At 49.4% G+C, this 20,192-nt stretch overlaps 1 protein-coding gene across 26 annotated transcripts in view; it reads left to right on the forward strand.

Moving 5' to 3' along the window:
• SMARCA4 (SWI/SNF related, matrix associated, actin dependent regulator of chromatin, subfamily a, member 4) overlaps positions 1-20,192 on the forward strand; it is a 101,377-nt gene that overhangs the window by 35,566 nt on the left and 45,619 nt on the right. For all 26 annotated transcript variants that reach the window (XM_016935029.4, XM_016935038.4, XM_016935042.4 and 23 more), the window contains 6 exons: positions 62-112; positions 6,620-6,750; positions 6,931-6,988; positions 11,462-11,583; positions 13,924-14,074; positions 16,500-16,663. In XM_016935029.4, the coding sequence (XP_016790518.1) occupies positions 62-112; positions 6,620-6,750; positions 6,931-6,988; positions 11,462-11,583; positions 13,924-14,074; positions 16,500-16,663 (677 nt within the window). The remainder of the gene's footprint in view (positions 1-61; positions 113-6,619; positions 6,751-6,930; positions 6,989-11,461; positions 11,584-13,923; positions 14,075-16,499; positions 16,664-20,192) is intronic.

The raw sequence follows: 20,192 nt of genomic DNA on the forward strand, positions 1-20,192 counted from the left end.
TTCACGTGTGTGGCCTCAGCCTTGCGGGTCAGGGCCTGACGGTGTCTCTCTCTATTTCCAGAAGGCAGAAAATGCAGAAGGACAGACGCCTGCCATCGGACCGGATGGCGAGGTGAGGAAGCAGGGTTTCTTGTGGAAGTATCAAGCTAGCCCTAAGGCGTTGGTCTGTTTCAGACTTTAAAACCTGTGTTCTTTTAAAATTACGAACAATGACATATGATGATGGTGAGAATCCCAGGGTGTCCTCTGACGCCCATCCCACCCGACCCCACATCCCACATGTTGTGTTTTCTTCCAGACCTTTTTCTATGCATGTGCCACAGGATTCATCTTTCAGGTTTTACTTTGTTGTAACGTCCGACTTACAGGAGAGGTGCAAGAACCGTCCAGAGATGTCCTGTGTGTTCTTCACCCAGAGTCTCCATTTTCACGTTTTGTGTTTTGTTTTGTTTCTTTGAGACAGGGTCTCTCTGTCACCCAGGCTGGATTGCAGTGGCGGATGGCTCACTGCAGCCTTGACCTCCTGGGCTCAAGTGATCCTACCCTTCGAGTAGCTGGGATTACGGTTATGCCCCACCACACCCAGCTAAGTTGTTTTTTTTTTTTGAGATGGAGTTTTGCTCTTTTGCCCAGGCTAGAGTAAAGTGGTGCAGTCTTGGCTCATTGCAGCCTCCGCCCCGCGAGTTCAATCAATTCTCCTGCCTCAGCCTCCTGAGTAGCTGGGATTATAGGCATCCACCACCACGCCCAATTAATTTTATTTTTATTTATTTATTTATTTATTTATTTTAGACGGAGTCTCGTTCTGTCACACAGGCTGGAGTGCAATGGCACAATCTCGGCTCACTGCAAGCTCCGCCTCCTGGGTTCATGCCATTCTCCTGCCTCAGCCTCCCGAGTAGCTGGGACTACAGGCACCTGCTACCACGCCCGGCTAATTTTTTGTGTTTTTAGTAGAGATGGGATTTCACCGTGTTAGCTAGGATGGTTTCAATCTCCTGACCTCGTGAACATCGGCCTCCCAAAATGCTGGGATTACAGGCTTGATCCACCATGGCCAGCCAGTTTTTGTATTTTTAGTAGAGACGGGGTTTCACCATGTTGGCCAGGCTGGTCTTGAACTCCTGATCTCAAGTGATCCACCCGCCTTGGCCTCCCAAAGTGCCAGGATTACAGGCATAAGCCACCATGCCTGGCCTAATTTTTTAAAATTTATTTTCTATAGAGACGGGGGTTCCATATGTTTTTCAGGCTGGTCTCCAATTCCTGGGCTCAGGCATCCTCCTGCCTCAGCCTCCCAAAGTGTTAGGATTATAGGCATGAGCCCCCGCACCTGGCCTTCACCTGTGTTTTTTCCTAAACTCTTTGAGAGTCAAATGCAGACGTGACAGCGCCTTACCTGCATGTAATTCATTATCTACTTCATAAAGACAAGGTTGTTTCTGCACACTGTACCGAGGTGACGGACACAGGAGGTGAACATTGGTACAGCACTGTTATCCAATCTATAGGCCTTCGTATGAGGTTTGGCCAGTTTTTCCAGTTATCTTCACAGCAGCAGAGAATCCCGGGTCACATTTAGTGGAGGTCCCTTTAGTCAGCTTCAGTCTTAAAGAGCTCCGTGTGTGTGTGTGTGTGTTTTTGCAGAGATGGGGTCTCATGTTGCCCAGGCTGGTCTTGAACTCCTGGACTCAAGTGATCCTCCCACCTCGGCCTTCCAAAGGCTGTGATTATAGGCGTGAGCCACCACGCTTGGCTTCAGGCCAGCTATGTCATCCAGTGGCCCCGGACTTTGGTTTGTCTGATGTTCCTTGTGGTTGGAGTTGGGTTATGTGTCTCTGGCAGGCAGACCCAACATGGCCCTGGGTCCCTCTCAGGGTGTCATATCGAGAGTGCATGGCGGAGGTTAGCAAATAAGGTCACTGGTGATGCTGACTTGGAACCCCTGCCAAGGGATCTCCACTGTCCAGTTACTGTTTTTTTCTTTTGTAATCAGTAAGTACCCTGTAGGGAGATACTTGAGACTCTGTAACTATGTTGTAACTCCTCAGAATTCCAGCTACTCCTTTTAGTATCTTTTTTTTTTTTTTTTTTTTTTTGCCTGTATCAGTTTTTGCTGTGATGGCTACAGGATGGTGACTTTTATTTCCATCGTTCTTTCTGCATTGATTTGTTTGTTTTTCTATAGTAGGAAAAGCTTTCTCTTCGGTCCTGTTAGTCCTGTGGCCGTGGTCTGCCAACCCCTGGTGTAGACTTATGGATTCTTGTTTAGTTGAATGAATGGATTCCGATCCTTTAAAATGATTTCTTTTGGTCATTTAGCTTTAGCCAGCAGGAGCCCCTTGCCATTGGCTCCTGTTTGCTTTTGGTACGTGCCCACCATTCCTGGAGCACTTCCCTCCTCATCAGACTTTTCTTCTGCTTTCCCTGCCTGAGCTCTCTGGAGCCAGCTCTTTCTCCAGGGAGTCCTGGTTCCTTTTTTTTTTTTTTTGTCTGTCAAGACGGGGTCTCCCTGTGTCACCCAGGCCGGAGTGTGTGGTGGTGCAATCATGGCTCCCTGTAGTCTCAACCTCCTGGACTGAAGCGATCCTCCCACCTCAGCCTCCTGAGTACCTGGGGCTACAGGCGCACGCCACCATGCTTGGTTAAGTGTTCTGTATTTTTTTGTAGAGACAGGGTTTCACCATGTTGCCCAGGCTGGTCTCGAACTCCTGAGCTCAAGCAATCTACCTGCCTTGGCCTCCCAAAGTGCTAGGATTACAGACATGAGCCACTATGCCTGGCTATATTTCGTATTATTACAGAAGAATATTTACATGCCAAGATCTGACTTTGGGGGTGCTTCCTGCTAGTGGGCCATCACTGCTTCTAGGCCCTCTGAGCAGCCGGATCTGGGAAATAGATGTATGTACACATACTCATCTGCATTGCTGTTTGTATATATTAAAACTTGTGGCTGGGCATGGTGGCTCATGCCTGTATTCCCAGTACTTTGGGAGGCCAATATGGGAGGACTACTTGAGCCCAGGAGTTCGAGACCAGTGTGGGCAATATGGCAAAACCTTGTCTTTATAAAAAATTTTAAAAATTAGTTGGGTGTAGTGGCATGCACCTGTGGTCCCAGCTACTTGAGAGGCTGAGGTGGGAGGATCACTTGAGTCCAAGAGTTTGAGGCTGTAGTGAGCTGTAATCTCACCATTGCACTCCAGCCTGGTCAAGACAGTGAGACCCTATCTCACACGCAAAAAGAATCTTGAGGTTATACTGACACCTCCAATTCTAATCCAACAGCACAGGGTTAATTTTTATCCTTTCCGCCTTTCCATAATTCTAAAATCAGCAACCTGATTTCCCTTAGCAATAATAGGCTTACTTACCTGCTCCATTTTAGAATACATAGAAAGTACGTTCCAAAGTGCTAATGGACACCTCTATGCAGAAGTCTCCTAGTTAGAGTTCAGTATTTATAGAGTTCCTCTACCTCAGGATATGTGTTCCAAATACTGTGTCCAGAAGTTACTGGGGCCAGGTGCGGTGGCTCATGCCTGTAATCCCAGCACTTTGGGAGGCCAAGGTGGGCGGATCACCTAAGGTCAAGAGTTCAAGACCAGCCTGACCAACATAGTGAAACCTCGTCTCTGCTAAAAATACAAAAAATTAGCCAGGTGTGGGGGCACACGCCTGTAGTCCCAGCTACTTGGGAGGCTGAGGCAAGAGAATCGGTTGAACCTGAGAGGTGGAGGTTGCAGTGAGCCAGGTTCATGGCCATTCCACTCCAGCCTGGGTGACAGAGTGAGATTCTGTCTCAAAAAAAAAAAAAAAAGAAGTTACTTTGGACCAGGTGTGGTGGCTCATGCCTATAACCCCAGCAGTTTGGGATGCTAAGGTGGGTGGATCGCTTGAGCCCAGGAGTTCGAAACCAGCCTGAGCAACATGGTGAAACCTCATCTCTACAAAAAATTAACCAGGCTTGGTGCGCACGCCTGTAGTCCCACCTACTCGAGAGGCTGAGGTGGGGGGATAACTTAGCCCAGGAGGTCCAGGCTGCAGTGCACTGTGTTTGTACCACTGCATTCCAGCCTGGGGAGCTTTTTATTACTTGAGACAGGGTCTCTCTCTGTCAGCCAGTTCTGTCTCACAGTTCTGAAGCCATCTGGAGGACTCAAGAAAAAAGTAATGGGCCAGGTGCGGTGGCTCAAATCTGTAATCCCAGCACTTTGGGAGGCCGAGGCAGGCAGATCATGAGGTCAGGAGTTCGAGACCAGTCTGGCCAGTATGGTGAAACCCAGTCTCTACTAAAAATACAAACATTAGCCAGGCGTGGTGGCTTCTGTAGTCCCAGCTACTGGGAGGCTGAGGCAGGAGAATCGCTTAAACCCGGGAGGCGGATCACACCACTGCACTCCAGCCTGGGCGACAGAGTGAGACTCTGTCTCAAAAAAAAAAAAAAAAAAAAAAGTCATGAAGTGGGAAAGTGCATGAAGTGGGAGCTTGTGCTCAGTCCTGCTGTGGCTGCCTGTCCTGTGGAGTGTTGAGAACAGGCACCGGCACTTGCTGCTGCTTGTGGGTTTTCCTTGTTCTCGGACAGTGGTACTCAGCCTCTGTTGTGTGTTCTAGTCACCTGGGGAGCTCTCTATTATTATTACTACTATTATTTGAGACAAGGTCTCTCTATTGTCCAGGCTGGAGTCCAGTGATGAGATCATGGCTCACCGCAGCCTTGACGTCCTGGGCTCAAGTGATCCTCCGGGGACCTTTTTCTAAGTAGTAGCTGAGCATGAAGGCATGTGCCTGTCGTTGCAGCTGCTCAGGAGGCTGAGGTGGGAGGATTGCTTTAGTCCAGGAGTTCAAGACCAACCTGGGCAACATAGGGAGACTCTGTCTCTCCAAAAAATAAAATAATTACCTGGGCATGGTGGTGTGCACTTGTGGTCCCAGCTGCTTGGGAGCCAGAGGTAGGCGGATCACTTGAGCCCAGGGCTTTGAGGCTGTGATCACACCTGTGAATAACCATGGTACTGAGCCCGTCTCCAAAAAATAAAAAGTAAATTAAAAATTTAAAAAAGCGAGGATGCCCAAGCCTCACTCCAGAGGAGTTCAATCAGAATTTTGGGTGTAGGGGAGGCATGCAGCAATCGGCATCTTTGACTGCTCCTCCCAGTGATCCCAGAGAGGATGTGGAGTTGAAAGTCCCTGACTGAGGCAGCCTGCAGAGCCCATTGTTGGGGTAAGAGGTTGCTGTGACTCTCTATGGTGGCCGCTCTGTGGGTGAGCTTTTAGCGCGTAGAGACTGATATCCCTCCGCTGTGTGGACGGTATTGACACTGTGAGCGCAGCAGTTTTGCAGGTAGTTATAAATTCCTGGAAGATGAAAACCAAAATTTGAACCAAGAACTTTTTCTGCATCCTGGAAGTTTTTTCTAGGAAATATACAAGAATTGATGAGGGAGAAAATGTTTATCCATTGAATCTCAACAGGAGGAGTTTCATATTTGTTGCTAAGAGGAATTATTTTTGAAATATTTCAATTAGCTTTTTAACAAAAAAGAATGAGGACCCTTGATGAAATCTACAAATAGAGTATAAGTGGGGGAAAAAATCAAGGTCCAAAGAATGTAAATTATATAACCATTAGTGTAAAAAAGAGGGAGAAAGTGGAAATGTCTAAGTCCTTGTTTCTTATCCATGGAATTGATCTGGAAGGATGGACAGGAAACTGATACCAGTGGAAAACTGTGAAGAGAAAAACTTAGGCTGGAGCACAGAAGAATGGGGAGAGCCCACATGATGCTCTTCAGTTTTCGTTAAAAAAAAAAAAAAATGGGCCTTGGGAGGCCGAGGTGGGCAGATCATGAGGTCAGGAGATCGAGACCGTCCTGGCTAACACAGTGAAACCCCGTCTCCACTAAAAATACTAAAAATTAGCTGGGCATGGTGATGGGCACCTGTAGTCCCAGCTACTCTGGAGGCTGAGGCAGGAGAATGGCATGAACCTGGGAGGTGGAGCTTGCAGTGAGCCGATACCACACCACTGCACTCCAGCCTGGGTGACAGAGTGAGACTCCGTCTCAAAAAAATAAATAAATAAAAATAAAAAATAAATAAAAATGGGCCGAGCATAGTGGCTCACGCCTGGAATCCCAGCACTTTGGGAGGCCAAGGCGGGTGGATCACATGAGGCCAGGAGTTTGAGACCAGCCCGGCCTGAATTTTCAGCTATGAGTGTCTGGACTATTTGAAAATTACAATGTATATGCCAGTTACCTTAAAGAAACAGGTGTTGGGAGACTGAGGCAGAGAATTGCTTGAACCCAGGAGGCAGAGGTTGTAGTGAGCCGAGAGCCGAGATCACGCCACTGCACTCTAGCCTGGGTGACAGAGCGAGACTCCGTCTCAAAAAAAAAAAAAAAAAGAAGAAACAAGTGTCAGCCAAGATTGATGGGTTATATATTTTTACTGGATTACTGAGTATACAGTTTACGCATTTTCCCACCACTGGCCATGTTTGCCTGCCATTTTCTGTGCAGACAGTTGAGTGGGTGCTTCCCACCTTGGCCTCTGTAAGCCTTTGTTCTGGAGGCCCTGCAACCTCAGTGTCACACGAATGACTCTTTTTCAGCCTCTGGATGAGACCAGCCAGATGAGCGACCTCCCGGTGAAGGTGATCCACGTGGAGAGTGGGAAGATCCTCACAGGCACAGATGCCCCCAAAGCCGGGCAGCTGGAGGCCTGGCTCGAGATGAACCCGGGGTGAGTTGGGCCTTGCATTCCAGATGCAGTGGGGATCCAAGTCCTCGGTGGGCCTTGTTCCAGGGAGGTGGCAGCCAGGAGCAATTTTACTTCTGTTTGAATTCCCGGCAGGTTTGGTAGGGAAAGTGAATTCTGCTGGCTCTGAGCAGATTTGTATGAAAGCCCTTATATTTTTTCTAGGTATGAAGTAGCTCCGAGGTCTGATAGTGAAGAAAGTGGCTCAGAAGAAGAGGAAGAGGTAAGAGTGCATTTCCTGGCTTTCAAGGCTCTCAGTGCCCACTGGCAGTGACTTCCACCCTGTGTGTTGTGACCGTCTCCTGCCCTGGCTGGGCATCTTGTGGGGCAGGGAACAGCAGGGCCCAGGCCTGCCTGAAGTCGGTGCTTTAGAGCTGTCCTATCCAATAGGGCAGCTTCTGGCGACATGTGACCATTTCCATTTTAAATTAAATCAGTCACATTACATAAAATTTAAGACTCATTTTCTCTTTCACACTGGCTGCATTTCAGGTGCTTGGCATCCCTTATCTGGGAATGGTCTGCCTCATTTGCCCATTTTTTTTTTTTTTTTTTGAAACGGAGTCTCACTCTGTCACCCAGGCTGGAGTGCACTGGTGCAATCTCAGCTCATTGCAACCTCCACCTCCCGGGTTCAAGCAATTCTCCTGCCTCAGCCTCCCAAGTAGCTGGGACTACAGGCGCCTGCCACCACGTCCAGCTAATTTTTTTATGTTTAGTAGAGATGGAGTTTCATCATATTGGCCAGGCTGGTCTCAAACTCCCGACCTGAAGTGATCCACCTGCCTCAGCCTCCCAAAGTGCTGGGATTACAGACATGAACCTCCACGTCCGACTTATGATTTTTTTGTTGTTGTTTTGAAATGGAGACTTGTTGTGTTGCCCAGGCTGGAGTGCAGTGGCGCGATGTTGGCTCACTGCAGCCTCCACCTCCCGTGTTCAAGCGATTCTCCTGCCTCAGCCTCCCTAGTAGCTGGGACTTCAGGCACCTGCCACCATGCCTGGCTAATTTTTGTATTTTTAGTAGAGACAGGGTTACACCATGTTGGCCAGTCTGGTCTTGAACTCTTGACCGGTGATTTTTTTTTTTTTTTTGAGACAGAGTCTCACTCTATAGCCCAGGATGGAGTGCAGTGGCGCGATCTCGCTCACTGCAACCTCCGCCTCCCGGGTTCAAGTGATTCTCCTGCCTCAGCCTCCTGAGTAGCTGGGATTACAGGCGCCCGCCACCATGCCAGCTAATTTTTAAAATATTTTTAGTAGAGATGGGGTTCCACCATGTTGGCCAGGCTGGTCTCGAACTGCTGACCTTAAGCGATCCACCCACCTGGGCCTCCCAAAGTATTGGGATTACAGGCACGAACCAGTGCGTCGAAGTCTGTTCTGTGTTAGTCACTCTAACCCTCTTATGATTATTGTTCACATGGTACATCTTTTTCCCTTCCTTTACTTTCAACCTGAATCTACAACAGCATATGGGTTTTGCATTTTCAGCTAGTATGACAGTGACTGCTTTTTGACTGAGTTTTTAAGACCATTTATATTTACTGTAATTTCTGATATGATTGGGCTTACATTTGCTATTTCTTTTCTATGCCTCCTGTTTTTGTTCCTCCTTTACTGCCTTTTGTGTTTAATGTTTTTTTTTCCCTAGATTTTTATTTTTATAGTGCCTTTTTTTTTTTGAGACAGAGTCTCGCTCTGTCACCCAGGCTGGAGTGCAGTGGAGCAATCTCGGCTCACTGCAATCTCTGCCTCCCAGGTTCAAGTGATTCTCCTGCCTCAGCCTCCCGGGACTACAGGTGCATGCCACCAAACCCGGCTAATTTTTTTTTGTATTTTTAGTAGAGACAGGGTTTCACCATGTTGGTCAGGCTGGTCTCGAACTCCTGACCTCAGGTGATCCGCCTGCCTTGGCCTCCCAAAGTGTTGGGATTACAGGCGTGAGCCACCACGCCTGGCCTCTCCTATTTTTTTGCTTACCTCTTCATGTTTAGTTGAAGCGTACTTTAGCTACCCTGGAGTCTGACTTTTAAAACTCTGGGAGGTTGTGGTGGCATCTAGTCTATTTAGTAATTTCCTGGGGCTAAGTCTGTGAAATCTGGTTCCTGCATAGTGTGTATAGCCTCTGCTGTATTTCCTCAATTCTTTTAAACATTTTTTGGTTTTATCTTATTCGTGATTTTTTTCCTGGTTCATTAGGGGCAGGCAGTGTTTCTTTGTCAGTTAGTGGTCATCCAAAGATTGGCCACAGTTTGTGCTCAGACACACGCCTTCTTTCTCCTGCTGATGGTTCAGTTGTATGAGGAGATGCATTCCACATTTGGGCCATTGTCGGGTTCTCCCTGACACTTATGCTTTGCTGAGTCCTTTGGTGTCTCTTTGCATATGCACAGACTCAGCCTCAGCCAGTGATACGCTTTTCCCTACCGTGGCTGATCTCACCTCCATTAGCAGTGCCACTGGCTGTGGGCATTGCTTCCTTCTACAAGTGACTGAGCCCCTTCCACCTCCCTGCCAAGCCTCATGGCCTGCAGCTCTCCAGCTGTAAGACGTTCATATGTCCAGAGCTGAGGCAGAAGAAGTGAAAGTGGCCCACAGTAAAAGTGCTACAAACTCCCACTCTTCCCACCTGAAGTTCAGTTTTTTAAGGTTCAGTGATTCTAGTAGACCTTTGGTCAACTCGCTGAGCTCTGAAATGCTCACTCTGTCAATTTGTCCGGCTTTATAGTTGCTTTTGGGGAGGAAATTTGCCCACCTCCTCATTTGGGTTTAGCCAGAAGTCTCACTCCTATTTTAATTCCAGCATGTCTGTACCAGCTCTGATTTTCTTGCCTAAAATGTCGGTGTTATTACCACCTGTTTATTCCAAGTGATCTGTAAAATCATTTTTTGTGACCTAAGGGAAATCCTACTGGCTTTTCACTGGAATTACTTAACAGATTAATTGCAGATCATATTTTTAAAGCTTTGTAGCAGTTCCATTATAGATGAGGGAACAATCAACTGTGTTGTATTTGTAGGATTTAAATGGCAATACAAGAATAGTTTAAGATAAGGAAATGCATTCTTGTCTATGTTATCAATATATGTTATGCAAAATCGCAGTAAAGGCTGGAAAGCCATTAAATGATGCAACATGAATGATTAAACAAGTTCGTAGATAACTTGCAGTAAACTGAGATGCCTCTTGTCGCCAGTGTTATCAGACATATTGTAGATGGTTGAGACTTGTCAGTAAAGCTGGAAGTAAATTACAAGCAATAAATATTGAAAGTTGGTTCTAAGATATTTAAAGCCAGGCATGGTGTCTCACGCCTGTAATCCCAGCATTTTGGGAGGGCAAGTTGGGTGGATGATCCAAGGTCAGGAGTTCGAGACCAGCCTGGCCAACATGATGAAACCCCGTCTCTACTAAAAAATACAAAAATTAGCCGGGGTGATGGTGGGCTCTAAGATATTTAATACCTAGGAAATCCAAGAGAATCAACTGATAAACTGCTTTAGTAGGTCAGCAGAGAATAGACGTGTAATGTTCATTGTATAACAGGGGTAGGAGAGATATGGAGTCTACTTCTAATTAGTAACGAAAGTCCACAATACCCTGAGATAGCCTTAAAAGAAGTGTCGGGGCCGGGTGCAGTGGCTCATACCTGTAATCCCAGCACTTTGGGAGGCTGAGGCAGGCAGATTCTTGAGCTCAGGAGTTTGAGACCAGCCTGGGCAACATAGCGAGTCCCTGTCTCTACCAAAAATGCAAAAGGTCCCAGCTACTCGAGAGGCTGAGGTGGGAGGATCGCTTAAGTCCAGTGGGTGAAGGTAGCAGCGAGCTGAGATAGCACCACTGCCCTCCAGCCAGAGTGACAGAGCAAGACCCCATCTCAACAATAACAAAAAAAAGGAAGTGTCGGGAATCTGTGGTGGGGAAACCAAAAACGGTTTACTGGGCTGGGTGCAGTGGTTCACGCCTGTAATCCCAGCACTTTGGGAAGCCAAGGCAGGCGGATCACGAGGTCAGGAGTTCAAGACCAGCCTGGCCAACATAGTGAAACCCCGTCTCTACTAAAAATACAAAAATTAGCCAGGCATGGTGGCACATGCCTGTAATCCCAGCTACTTGGGAGGTTGAGGCAGGAGAATCGCTTGAACCTGGGAGCTGGAGGTTGCACTGCGCCGAGATCACGCCATTGCACTCCAGCTTGGGCAACAGAGTGACACTTCGTCTCAAAAAAAAAAAAAAAAAAAGATGTAGCCAGTTTGGTGGCATTTGCCTGTAGTCCCAGCTACTTGGGAGGCTGAGGCGAGAGGATTGCTTGAGCCCAGGAGTTTGAGACCAGCCCGGGGAATGTCACGAGACTACATATCTACAAAAATTCAAAACATTTGAGCTGGGTGTGGTGGTGCATAGCTGTAGTTCTAGCTGCTGGGGAGGCTGAGGCAGGATGATCGCTTGAGCTGAGGAGTTCAAAGCCATCTGGGCAACATCTTGAGACTCCCATATATTTAAAAAAATAATAATAAATACATAATTTTAAAACAAAGATGTAAATAATAAACATCACACATTCCAGGATAGGTAGAGGGGGTGAGGGCTGTAAGAAGATCACTTGCTTCTAAAACTGTGTTCTCCCCATGGGAGTCCCGTCCCCCCTCTCTGGGGGATGAACTGAGGTGACATGGGCTTGTCTCTTGGTAGGAGGAGGAGGAAGAGCAGCCGCAGGCAGCGCAGCCTCCCACCCTGCCCGTGGAGGAGAAGAAGAAGATTCCAGATCCAGACAGCGATGACGTCTCTGAGGTGGACGCGCGGCACATCATTGAGTAAGGGGTCCCGACACACATTGTTCTGTGCCAGCTTCCTGTGAGGTGGCGCTGGTGGGAGTGGCTAGAATCCCAGCCATCCCTAGCTGACATTCAGCACTGTCCAGCCAGCTGCTACTGTGGAACCACAGAGACCAAATTTATTTACTTCACATTTCATGTATTTTATAGGGATTTAATAGAGCAAATGCATTCGCATGGTTCACCATATGCTTACGAGGTACAGTCAGGTGTGCGGGAGAAGCCCTCCTCACCCTGTTCTCTGCTCCCCGGCTCCCTCCCTTTCCACTACCCTCCCTGGGGAAACTTTCCAGCCTCGTGTGTCATCTTCCAGAGATGCTGTCTGCATTAGCAAGCAAAATGTGCATATTTTTGTCTTCATTTGCATACATACCTCCAGTGTACATTGGTGTGCACCTTGTTATTTTCACTGAACCTTCCCTCTTGGAGGTCATCCTGTCCGTGCAGAGTGCTTCCAGTCTGGTCCTCAGCGTGCAGTGTCATACTGCGTCACGTTATATTCTCATTTTCGTAGCCTGTCCTTTGGTGACAAGCATTTAGGTTATATTTCTCATCTTTTGCTCCTGTAACACATCACAGTTAACACACTAATCTCTTCATTGCTTATGGTAAGGAATTAATAGATCCTGTTAAAAAGCAAGTGAGGGCTGGGCGTGGTGGCTCAGGCCTGTAATCCCAGCACTTTGGGAGGCCAAGGCAGGTGGATCACTTGAGGTCAGGAGTTCAAGACCAGCCTGGCCAACTTGGTGAAACCGCATCTCTACTAAAAATACAAAAATTAGCTGGGCATGGTGGCGTGCACCTGGAGTCCCAGCTACTTGGGAGGCTGAGACAGGAGAATCACTTGAAATGGGGAGGAGGAGGCTGCAGTGGGCTGAGATAGTGCCACTGCACTCCAGCCTGGGCAACAGAGGGAGACTCCATCTCAAGAAAAAAAAATGTAGGTGGATAAAAGTCACTTTTTTTTTTTTTTTTTTTGAGATAGAGTCTCGCTCTTCACCAGGCTGGAGTACAGTGGTGCGATCTCGGCTCACTGCAACCTCCACCTCCTGGGTTCGAGTGATTCTCTTGCCTCAGCCTCCTGAGTAGCTGGCACAACAGGCGCGGGCCACCACGTCCAGCTAATTTTTGTGTTTTTAGTAGAGATGGGGTTTCACCATGTTGGCCAGGATGGTCTTGATCTCTTGACCTCATGATCTACCCACTTTGAGCTCCCAAAGTGCTGGGATTACAGGCGTGAGCCACCGCACCTGGCCAGAGTTACTTTTTAAAAGAAAAACATTCAGATTAGATTACAAATTGCCTAAGTTTTAACAGTTCTGGTTTTGTATGAACCTGTTCAGTCTGTGTTTCTTTTCACCTTTAGGCTCATGAATTGTTCTTAGAAAGGGTGGGTTCTATGATGATCAGCGTCTGGCTAGGTGCAGAGTGTCTTTCTGTGCTGTGGCAAGTGACAGCATTCTATTTGTTGTTTTGAGACAGTCTTGCTCAGTCGCCCAGGCTGGAGTGCAGTGGCTCGATCTCTTGACTCACTGCAGCCTCTGCCTCCGGGCTTAAGTGTTTCTTTTACCTCAGCCTCCTGAGTAGCTGGGGTTACAGGCATGCACCACCACGCCCGGCTAACTTTTTTTTTTTTTTTTTTTTTGAGACAGAGTCTTGCTCTGTCGCCCAGGCTAGAGTGCAGTGGCACGATCTCGGCTCTCTGCAAGCTCCACCTCCCAGGTTCATGCCATTCTCCTGCCTCAGCCTCCCAAGTAGCTGGGACTACAGGCGCCTGCCACCACGCCCGGCTAATTTTTGTATTTTTAGTAGAGACGGGGTTTCACCATGTTGGCCAGGCTGGTCTAGAACTCCTGACCTCAGGTGATCCACATGCCTTGGCCTCCCAAAGTGCTGGGATTACAGGTGTAAGCCACTGTGCCCAGCCTAATTTTTGTTTTTTGTAGTAGAGATGGGGTTTCACCATGTTGGCCAGGCTGGTCTTGATCTCCTGGCCTCAAGTGATCCACCTGCTTCAGCCTCCCAAAGTGTTGAAATTACAGGCGTGAGCCACCACGCCCATCAGAGTGACAGAATTCTTGTACTGTGGTGGTGCAATCAGGACCCAGAGCTCCCAGGAGTCCAGTCTGGACCCCTCAGGCTTAGTGCGGGCTGCCCTGCCTGGCCTCACACTGTCCGGCTGCACCTCTATGTGTCTTACAGTGCTGGCCACAGGTCATTCAGCAGAAAGGGCCACTCCGCAGAGCTTGTGTCAGGAGCCAGCACATTGTCACAGATACGAATGTGTGTCCTTACCCGGCACCTCCATCTCACTCCCAGGAATGCCAAGCAAGATGTCGATGATGAATATGGCGTGTCCCAGGCCCTTGCACGTGGCCTGCAGTCCTACTATGCCGTGGCCCATGCTGTCACTGAGAGAGTGGACAAGCAGTCAGCGCTTATGGTCAATGGTGTCCTCAAACAGTACCAGGTGAGGTAGGGGGTGGGGAGGCCACCGCCATGTAGCTGCCTCGGTCCAGGTGTTCCCAGGTGGTGCGGGCTTCAGACCTCAGGCAGACCTGAGTTCACCTTTTGCTCTTTGTGGGCAATGCACTCTTCCCCTCTGAGCCTCGGTTTCCCCATGTGTAAAGCAGAGATGTGGTCTGGTAGGTTAGCTGCCAGGAGGACGTGCAACAGCAGAAAGTCAGTGTCTACTGGGTGCCTGATGTGCCAGGCAGAGTGGGAGCGATTTGCACTCCAGTGGCCTCACAGAGGAGACGGGGCCACCTGAGGAGCAGAGAGGTGCAGCACCTCCTCAGCATTGCACCATGTGTAGGACTGAACCAGGGCCGGAGCTCAGATCTGGGCATCTGCATGCTCAGGACAGGTTACCTGAGCTCTGTGTGGTGTGAAACGGCGAGCGTCAGGAGCTTAGATCTAGGAGCCGGCCACCCTGGACTCCGCTCTTTCTTCTGGGGATGAGGTAGCAGGTCCTGTGTGAGGGTGAAAAGTTGGTGGCTCTGAAGCTCTTCACCTGGGCCTGACTTGGGACAGTCATGAAACAGAGCTGCTCATGCTCTTAATGCGGCCTGCCATCCCGAGCTCATTACAAGGCCCCGCAAGACAACCAGTACAACTCCAACCAAAGAACAGCTCTCTCTGGTTTTCAATTTGGTTGTTTCTTTTCTTTTCTTTTTTTTTGAAACGGAGCCTCTCTGTTGCCCAGGCTGGAGTGCAATGGCACGATCTCAGCTCACTGCAACCTCTGCCTCCCGGGTTCAAGTGATTCTCCTGCCTCAGACTCCTGAGTAGCTGGGACTACAAGTGCGTACCATCACGCCCGGCTAGTTTTTGTATTTTTAGTAGAGACAGAGTTTCACCATGTCGGCCAAGCTGGTCTCAAACTCCTGACCTCAGGTGATCCGCCCACCTTGGCCTCCCAAAGTGCTGGGATTACAGATGTAAGCCAGTGCACCCAGCCCCAACTTTCTTTAAGACAACTCTTAAACCTTTTGTGCTAGTATCAACATTCAAAGCTGCACATGCACCTATAGTCCCAGCTACTTAAGAGGCTGAGATGGGAGGATCGCATGAGCCCAGGAGTTGAAAGTGGGCCTGGGCAACTTAGTGAGACACTGCCTCTACAAAAATATTTTAAAAATTAGCTGGGGGTGGTAGCACACATCTGTAGTCCCAGATAGTTGGGCGGCTTAGGTGGGAGGAGAGCCCGAGCCCAGGACTTCTGAGCTGTAGCGCCCTATGTCGATCAGGTGTCTGTACTAAGTTCAGCATGAATATGATGACCTTCCAGGAGTGGGGCACCACCAGGTGGCCTAAGGAGGAGCGAATCTGCCCAGGTCAGAAATGGAGCAGGTCAAAACTGATGTGCTGATCCGTAGTGAGATAGTCCCTGTGAAGAGCCACTGCACTCCAGCCTGGGTAGCATAGCGAGACCCCATCTCTATAAAACAATAATGAAACAAAGGCAAAGCTCATGGTTAGTGGAATTTTCCAAGAGTCCCATGCAATTAAAATAATTAGAACTTGGCTAGGCGCAGTGGCTCATGGCTGTGATTCCAGCACTTTGGGAGACCAAGGCGGGTGGATCACCTGAGGTCAGGAGTTTGAGACCAGGCTGGCCAACATGATGAGACCCTGTCTGTACCGAAAATACAAAAAATTAGCTGGGCATGGTGTTGCATGCCTGTAATCCCAGCTACTTGGGAGGCTGAGGCAGGAGAATTGCTTGAACCTGGGAGGCAGAGGTTGCAGTGAGCCAAGATCGGGCCACTGCACTCCAGCTTGGGTGAGAGTGAGACTCGGTCTCAAAAAAAAAAAAAAAAAAAAAAAGAATTAGAACTTGGCCAGAACTTACTTCCTCAATCCATTACGAAAATTTCCAAATTTTCCTTCATAACGTTATCTTCAGTTTGCAAATAGTCTTCTGTTTAAGGCCTGTATTTCAGAAAGCTCCCAGGCTTTGGAAATCCCTCTCTTTATCTTGAAATGATGTTCAGGCAGTGAATTCCTCACGAAGTCGCCCTGAAGCCCTCGTGGTTTCCTGAGTGCAAGTGTCCCGTGGTGTGGGCAGGTTTTTCCTGTGTGCTGTGTGGGGCATGGACAGGCAGACAGTGTAACAGTTGGGAATGAGCTGTTGAGATGTGTATTAGAAATGTTACACGTGTCCATCGTTAGCACAGTCATCCTGCAGCTTCACAGACGTTATTGCTAAGGATGAGGCTAAGCGATAAAGAATCAGTTTGGTTCAGAGGAAAAATCCGTGGTAAAGGCAGTAGAGGGTGGGATGTGGCTTAGGCAGAACTCGTGGCTGGCGGTGTCTGACTCTCTGAAGTGGGAGGACCCTCTGGTGTCCGACCCGGCCTTCAGTCCTGGCGTGGCCGCGTCTGTCCTTGCAGATCAAAGGTTTGGAGTGGCTGGTGTCCCTGTACAACAACAACCTGAACGGCATCCTGGCCGACGAGATGGGCCTGGGGAAGACCATCCAGACCATTGCGCTCATCACGTACCTCATGGAGCACAAACGCATCAATGGGCCCTTCCTCATCATCGTGCCTCTCTCGTGAGTACCTGCTGCCAGAAACATCCCGCACGCCGCTCACATGCTCCTGTGTTTGTTTCCTAAGTTTGCCGCAGTAGAATACCACAAACGAGGTGGCTTAATGACAGAAATTTGTTTTCCTGGAGGCCAGAAGTCCAAGGTCAAGGTGTAGCAGGTTGCTTCCTCCTGAGGCCTCTCTTCCTGCTTGCAGGGATACGTGCTTACATGTATCTCACTGTGTCTTCACATGGTCCTTCCTCCATGCGTGTCTGTGTCCTCATCTCTTCTTCTTAGAAGGACATGGGTCAGGTTGGATGAGGGTGCATCCTAATGGCCTGCTTTAACTTCATTGCCTCTGTATTGGCCCTGTCTCCAGGTACAGTCGCATCCTGAGCTGCTGGGGGTCAGGACTGCTCCACCAGCCTCGGGGCTGTGCACAGCTCCACCCGTCACAGCCTCTGCCTCTGGGTCCCGGATCAAGTAGGGGCATGACTGCGCATCCCCTCCACCCCTGGGGAGGCCTGGGGTCCCTCTCCCGGGATGTCCTTGGTGTCCTTTTCAAGTCCCACAACCAGCAAAGTCCATGCAGGGGAGTCGCAGGAGACAAGAACCTCCCACTAGAAAAGTAGGGTGAGGCCATTGAGGCTCCATTGAACAGTCTCTACTTCCTCACTGTGCAGTGCCCTGCAAGGGCCACCAGAGCCCTCAGGCACATCCCACCATGGCCCAGGTCCTTGGGCATGGTGGGATCCGGACACCCTGAGAGGCTCTCACTTGCCACTGCCTGGCTCCACCGGCCTTTTTCTCCTTGCAAACAGAGTCCGCCCCCCTGCCCACCTCTCTCGACATCTCTCTACCCAGCTCAGCCCCTGCACTAAAGGGGGACCTGCCTAGGGTTTTCCCAGAAAGCCCCAGGGCCGGCTCTTACTGGTCCAGTTCAAGTCACATGTCCAGCATGCAGACAGTCACCGGCCTGGGGGTTAGTCTGGTCTGATTGGGCAAACTTCAGCATAGCATTTGGTCTGGCCCTAGAGCACAGCCCCTAACTCCAACCAGCCACTCACTGGGACCACTACAGCCACGAGTCAGCAGCGGACCCCCAACTCCTGGCAGGCTGGGGAGCGGCATGCCCATGCTCCAACCCCATGGGAAAATGCCCTTCTGCCTATAAGACAGCCAGGCCCCATGGGTCACACACCCATAGGGTGGGCCTGACGTCCTGACTGTTGCAGGGAGGACTGGAGGAAAGGTGAGGACTCCAGAACCCTCCCAGGTTTACTGTGGAACTGTTTCTTTCTTCTATCTCCCTGCTTCCTACGTGGCGGGTAGAACAGACTGCTCTGAAGGAGCAGGGCGTCCTTGTGCACAGCGCTGCAGGTAGCTGCGCCTCCCCTCGTGGTCAGACCCAGATTGCTACAGCGATCCTGCTGCACCTGCCTGAGCTCTGTCCCCCGTCTGTGTCTGGAGGCTGTTCCTTCCGGCTCTGCCCACCTCCTGGCTCCCCTCTGCCCTTCTTCCCCTGGAGGCTGATGGGTGCGGTGGCAGTCGCCCTCTGCAGTTCCCGATTTTCCCTCCTTTCACTTACAGACTTCTCAGATCACCATCTCTGCTGGAACGCCGCTCTCCGGGGTGCTGTTGTTTTGCAGCCTTGGTTCTTAGTTGTTAATTTTTTGCTTTAAAAAATTTTTTTAAACTTTTCATTTTGAAATGATCTCATTTATTTTTATTTATTTTTATTTTTTGAGGAGTCTCGCACTGTTGGCCAGCCTGGAGTGCAGTGGTGCCATCTTGGTTCACTGCAACCTCTGCCTCCTGGGTTCAAGCGATTCTCCTGCCTCAGCCTCCCGAGTAGCTGGGATGAGAGGCACGCGCCACCATGTCCGGCTAACTTTTTTGCATTTTTAGTAGAGACAGGGTTTCTCCATGTTGGCCAGGCTGGTCTTGAACTCCTGACCCCATGATCTGCCCGCCTTGGCCTCCCAAAGTGCTGGGATTACAGGAGTGAGCCACTGTGCCTGGCGACCTCATTCTTAGAAAACATTGTAGAGTTAGTGTAAAGAATTGCTATGCACCCTTCACCCATCTTCCCCATTCTTTCATAACCCCAAGACAATTATGAAAACCAGGAAGATAACATGGACATAGGACTAATAGCAAACCAGAGGCCTTATTTACCAATCTTGTCAGTTTTCCCACAAGTGGCCTTGTTCTGGTCCAGGATCCCACACTGTCACGTCTGTGTGGCATGCCTGTGGCAGTTCCTCATTTCGTCTTTGTCCTTGTCGAGCTTGACGCTGTTGAATCCTGATCGGACCTTTGGTAGACTCTCCTTCAATTTGGGTTTGTCCGATGTGATCGCGTGGAGCAACGCCACGCCCTGCTTGATGTGCCTTAGCGGGGAAGGCATGAGATGTTGAGGCCTTGGTGTCTCGGGCAAGGTGCCTGCTGGGTTTCCCACTGTAAACCTAGGAGTTACACTTTCCGTTAATAACTGTCTCGTGGGAACGTACTTCGACACTTGTGAATATCTCATTTCTCTTCCTACTTTCCTCAATAATTTCAGCATCTCTTCTACTCCATTTCATGTTGCCATAAAGGGATACCTGAGACTAGGTGATAAAGAAAAGAGGTTTAGCTGGGCGCGGTGGCTCACTCCTGTAATCCCAGCACTTTGGGAGGCCGAGGCAGGCGGATCACCTGAGGTCAGGAGTTCGAGACCAGCCTGACCAACATGGTGAAACCCTGTCTCTACCAAAAATACAAAAAAAAATTAGCCAGGCATGGTGGCGCATGCCTGTAATCCCAGCCACTCAGGAGGCTGAGACAGGAGAATCACTTGAACCTGGGAGACGGGGGTTGCAGTGAGCCAATATCGCGCCATTGCATTCCAGCCTGGGCAACAAGAATGAAACGCCTTCTCAAAAAAAAAAAGAGGTTTATTTGGCTCATGATTCTGCTGGCTGGAAGACTGGGCACCTGGTGAGGGCTTCAGGCGGATTCCACTCCTGGTGGAAGGCAAAGGGGAGCCAGTGTGTAGAGATCCCATGGGGAGGGAGGAGGCGAGGGAGGCGGGGGTGCCGGGCTCCTTTTAACAATAGCTCCCATGAGAGTTCAGAGAGCAGGAACTCACTCATCCCCCATCCCCAGTACAGTACAGGCCGTTCACGAGGGTTCACGAGGCCGTTCACGAGGGAGGCCCCCATGACACAGATGCCTCCCACCAGGCCCCACCTCCAACATTGGAAATCAGACTTCAGCATGAGGTTTGGAGGTGCCAGATACCCAAACTATAGCAGCAAACGTCAGATAAGTCTTGCCTGAAAAAATAATTACATGAGAGTTGCCAAATACATGGTTACCTGTTTCTGTCCGCTCTTCTCTACAAATTAATTGGAATTCCACCGTTAGGAAGAGCTTTCCCTTCTCCCCCATGTGCTTGTTTGGGTAATTATTATATCAGTGTGGGCTCACATGAACAAATATTATTTATTTTGTTGCTTCAGTTTTTTTCAGATTTGGCCTGGGAGAATTCTCCCTGGAAGAATTGTGT

This window comes from Pan troglodytes, chromosome 20, assembly GCF_028858775.2.
Source record: "Pan troglodytes isolate AG18354 chromosome 20, NHGRI_mPanTro3-v2.0_pri, whole genome shotgun sequence".
Classification (NCBI taxonomy): domain Eukaryota; kingdom Metazoa; phylum Chordata; class Mammalia; order Primates; family Hominidae; genus Pan; species Pan troglodytes.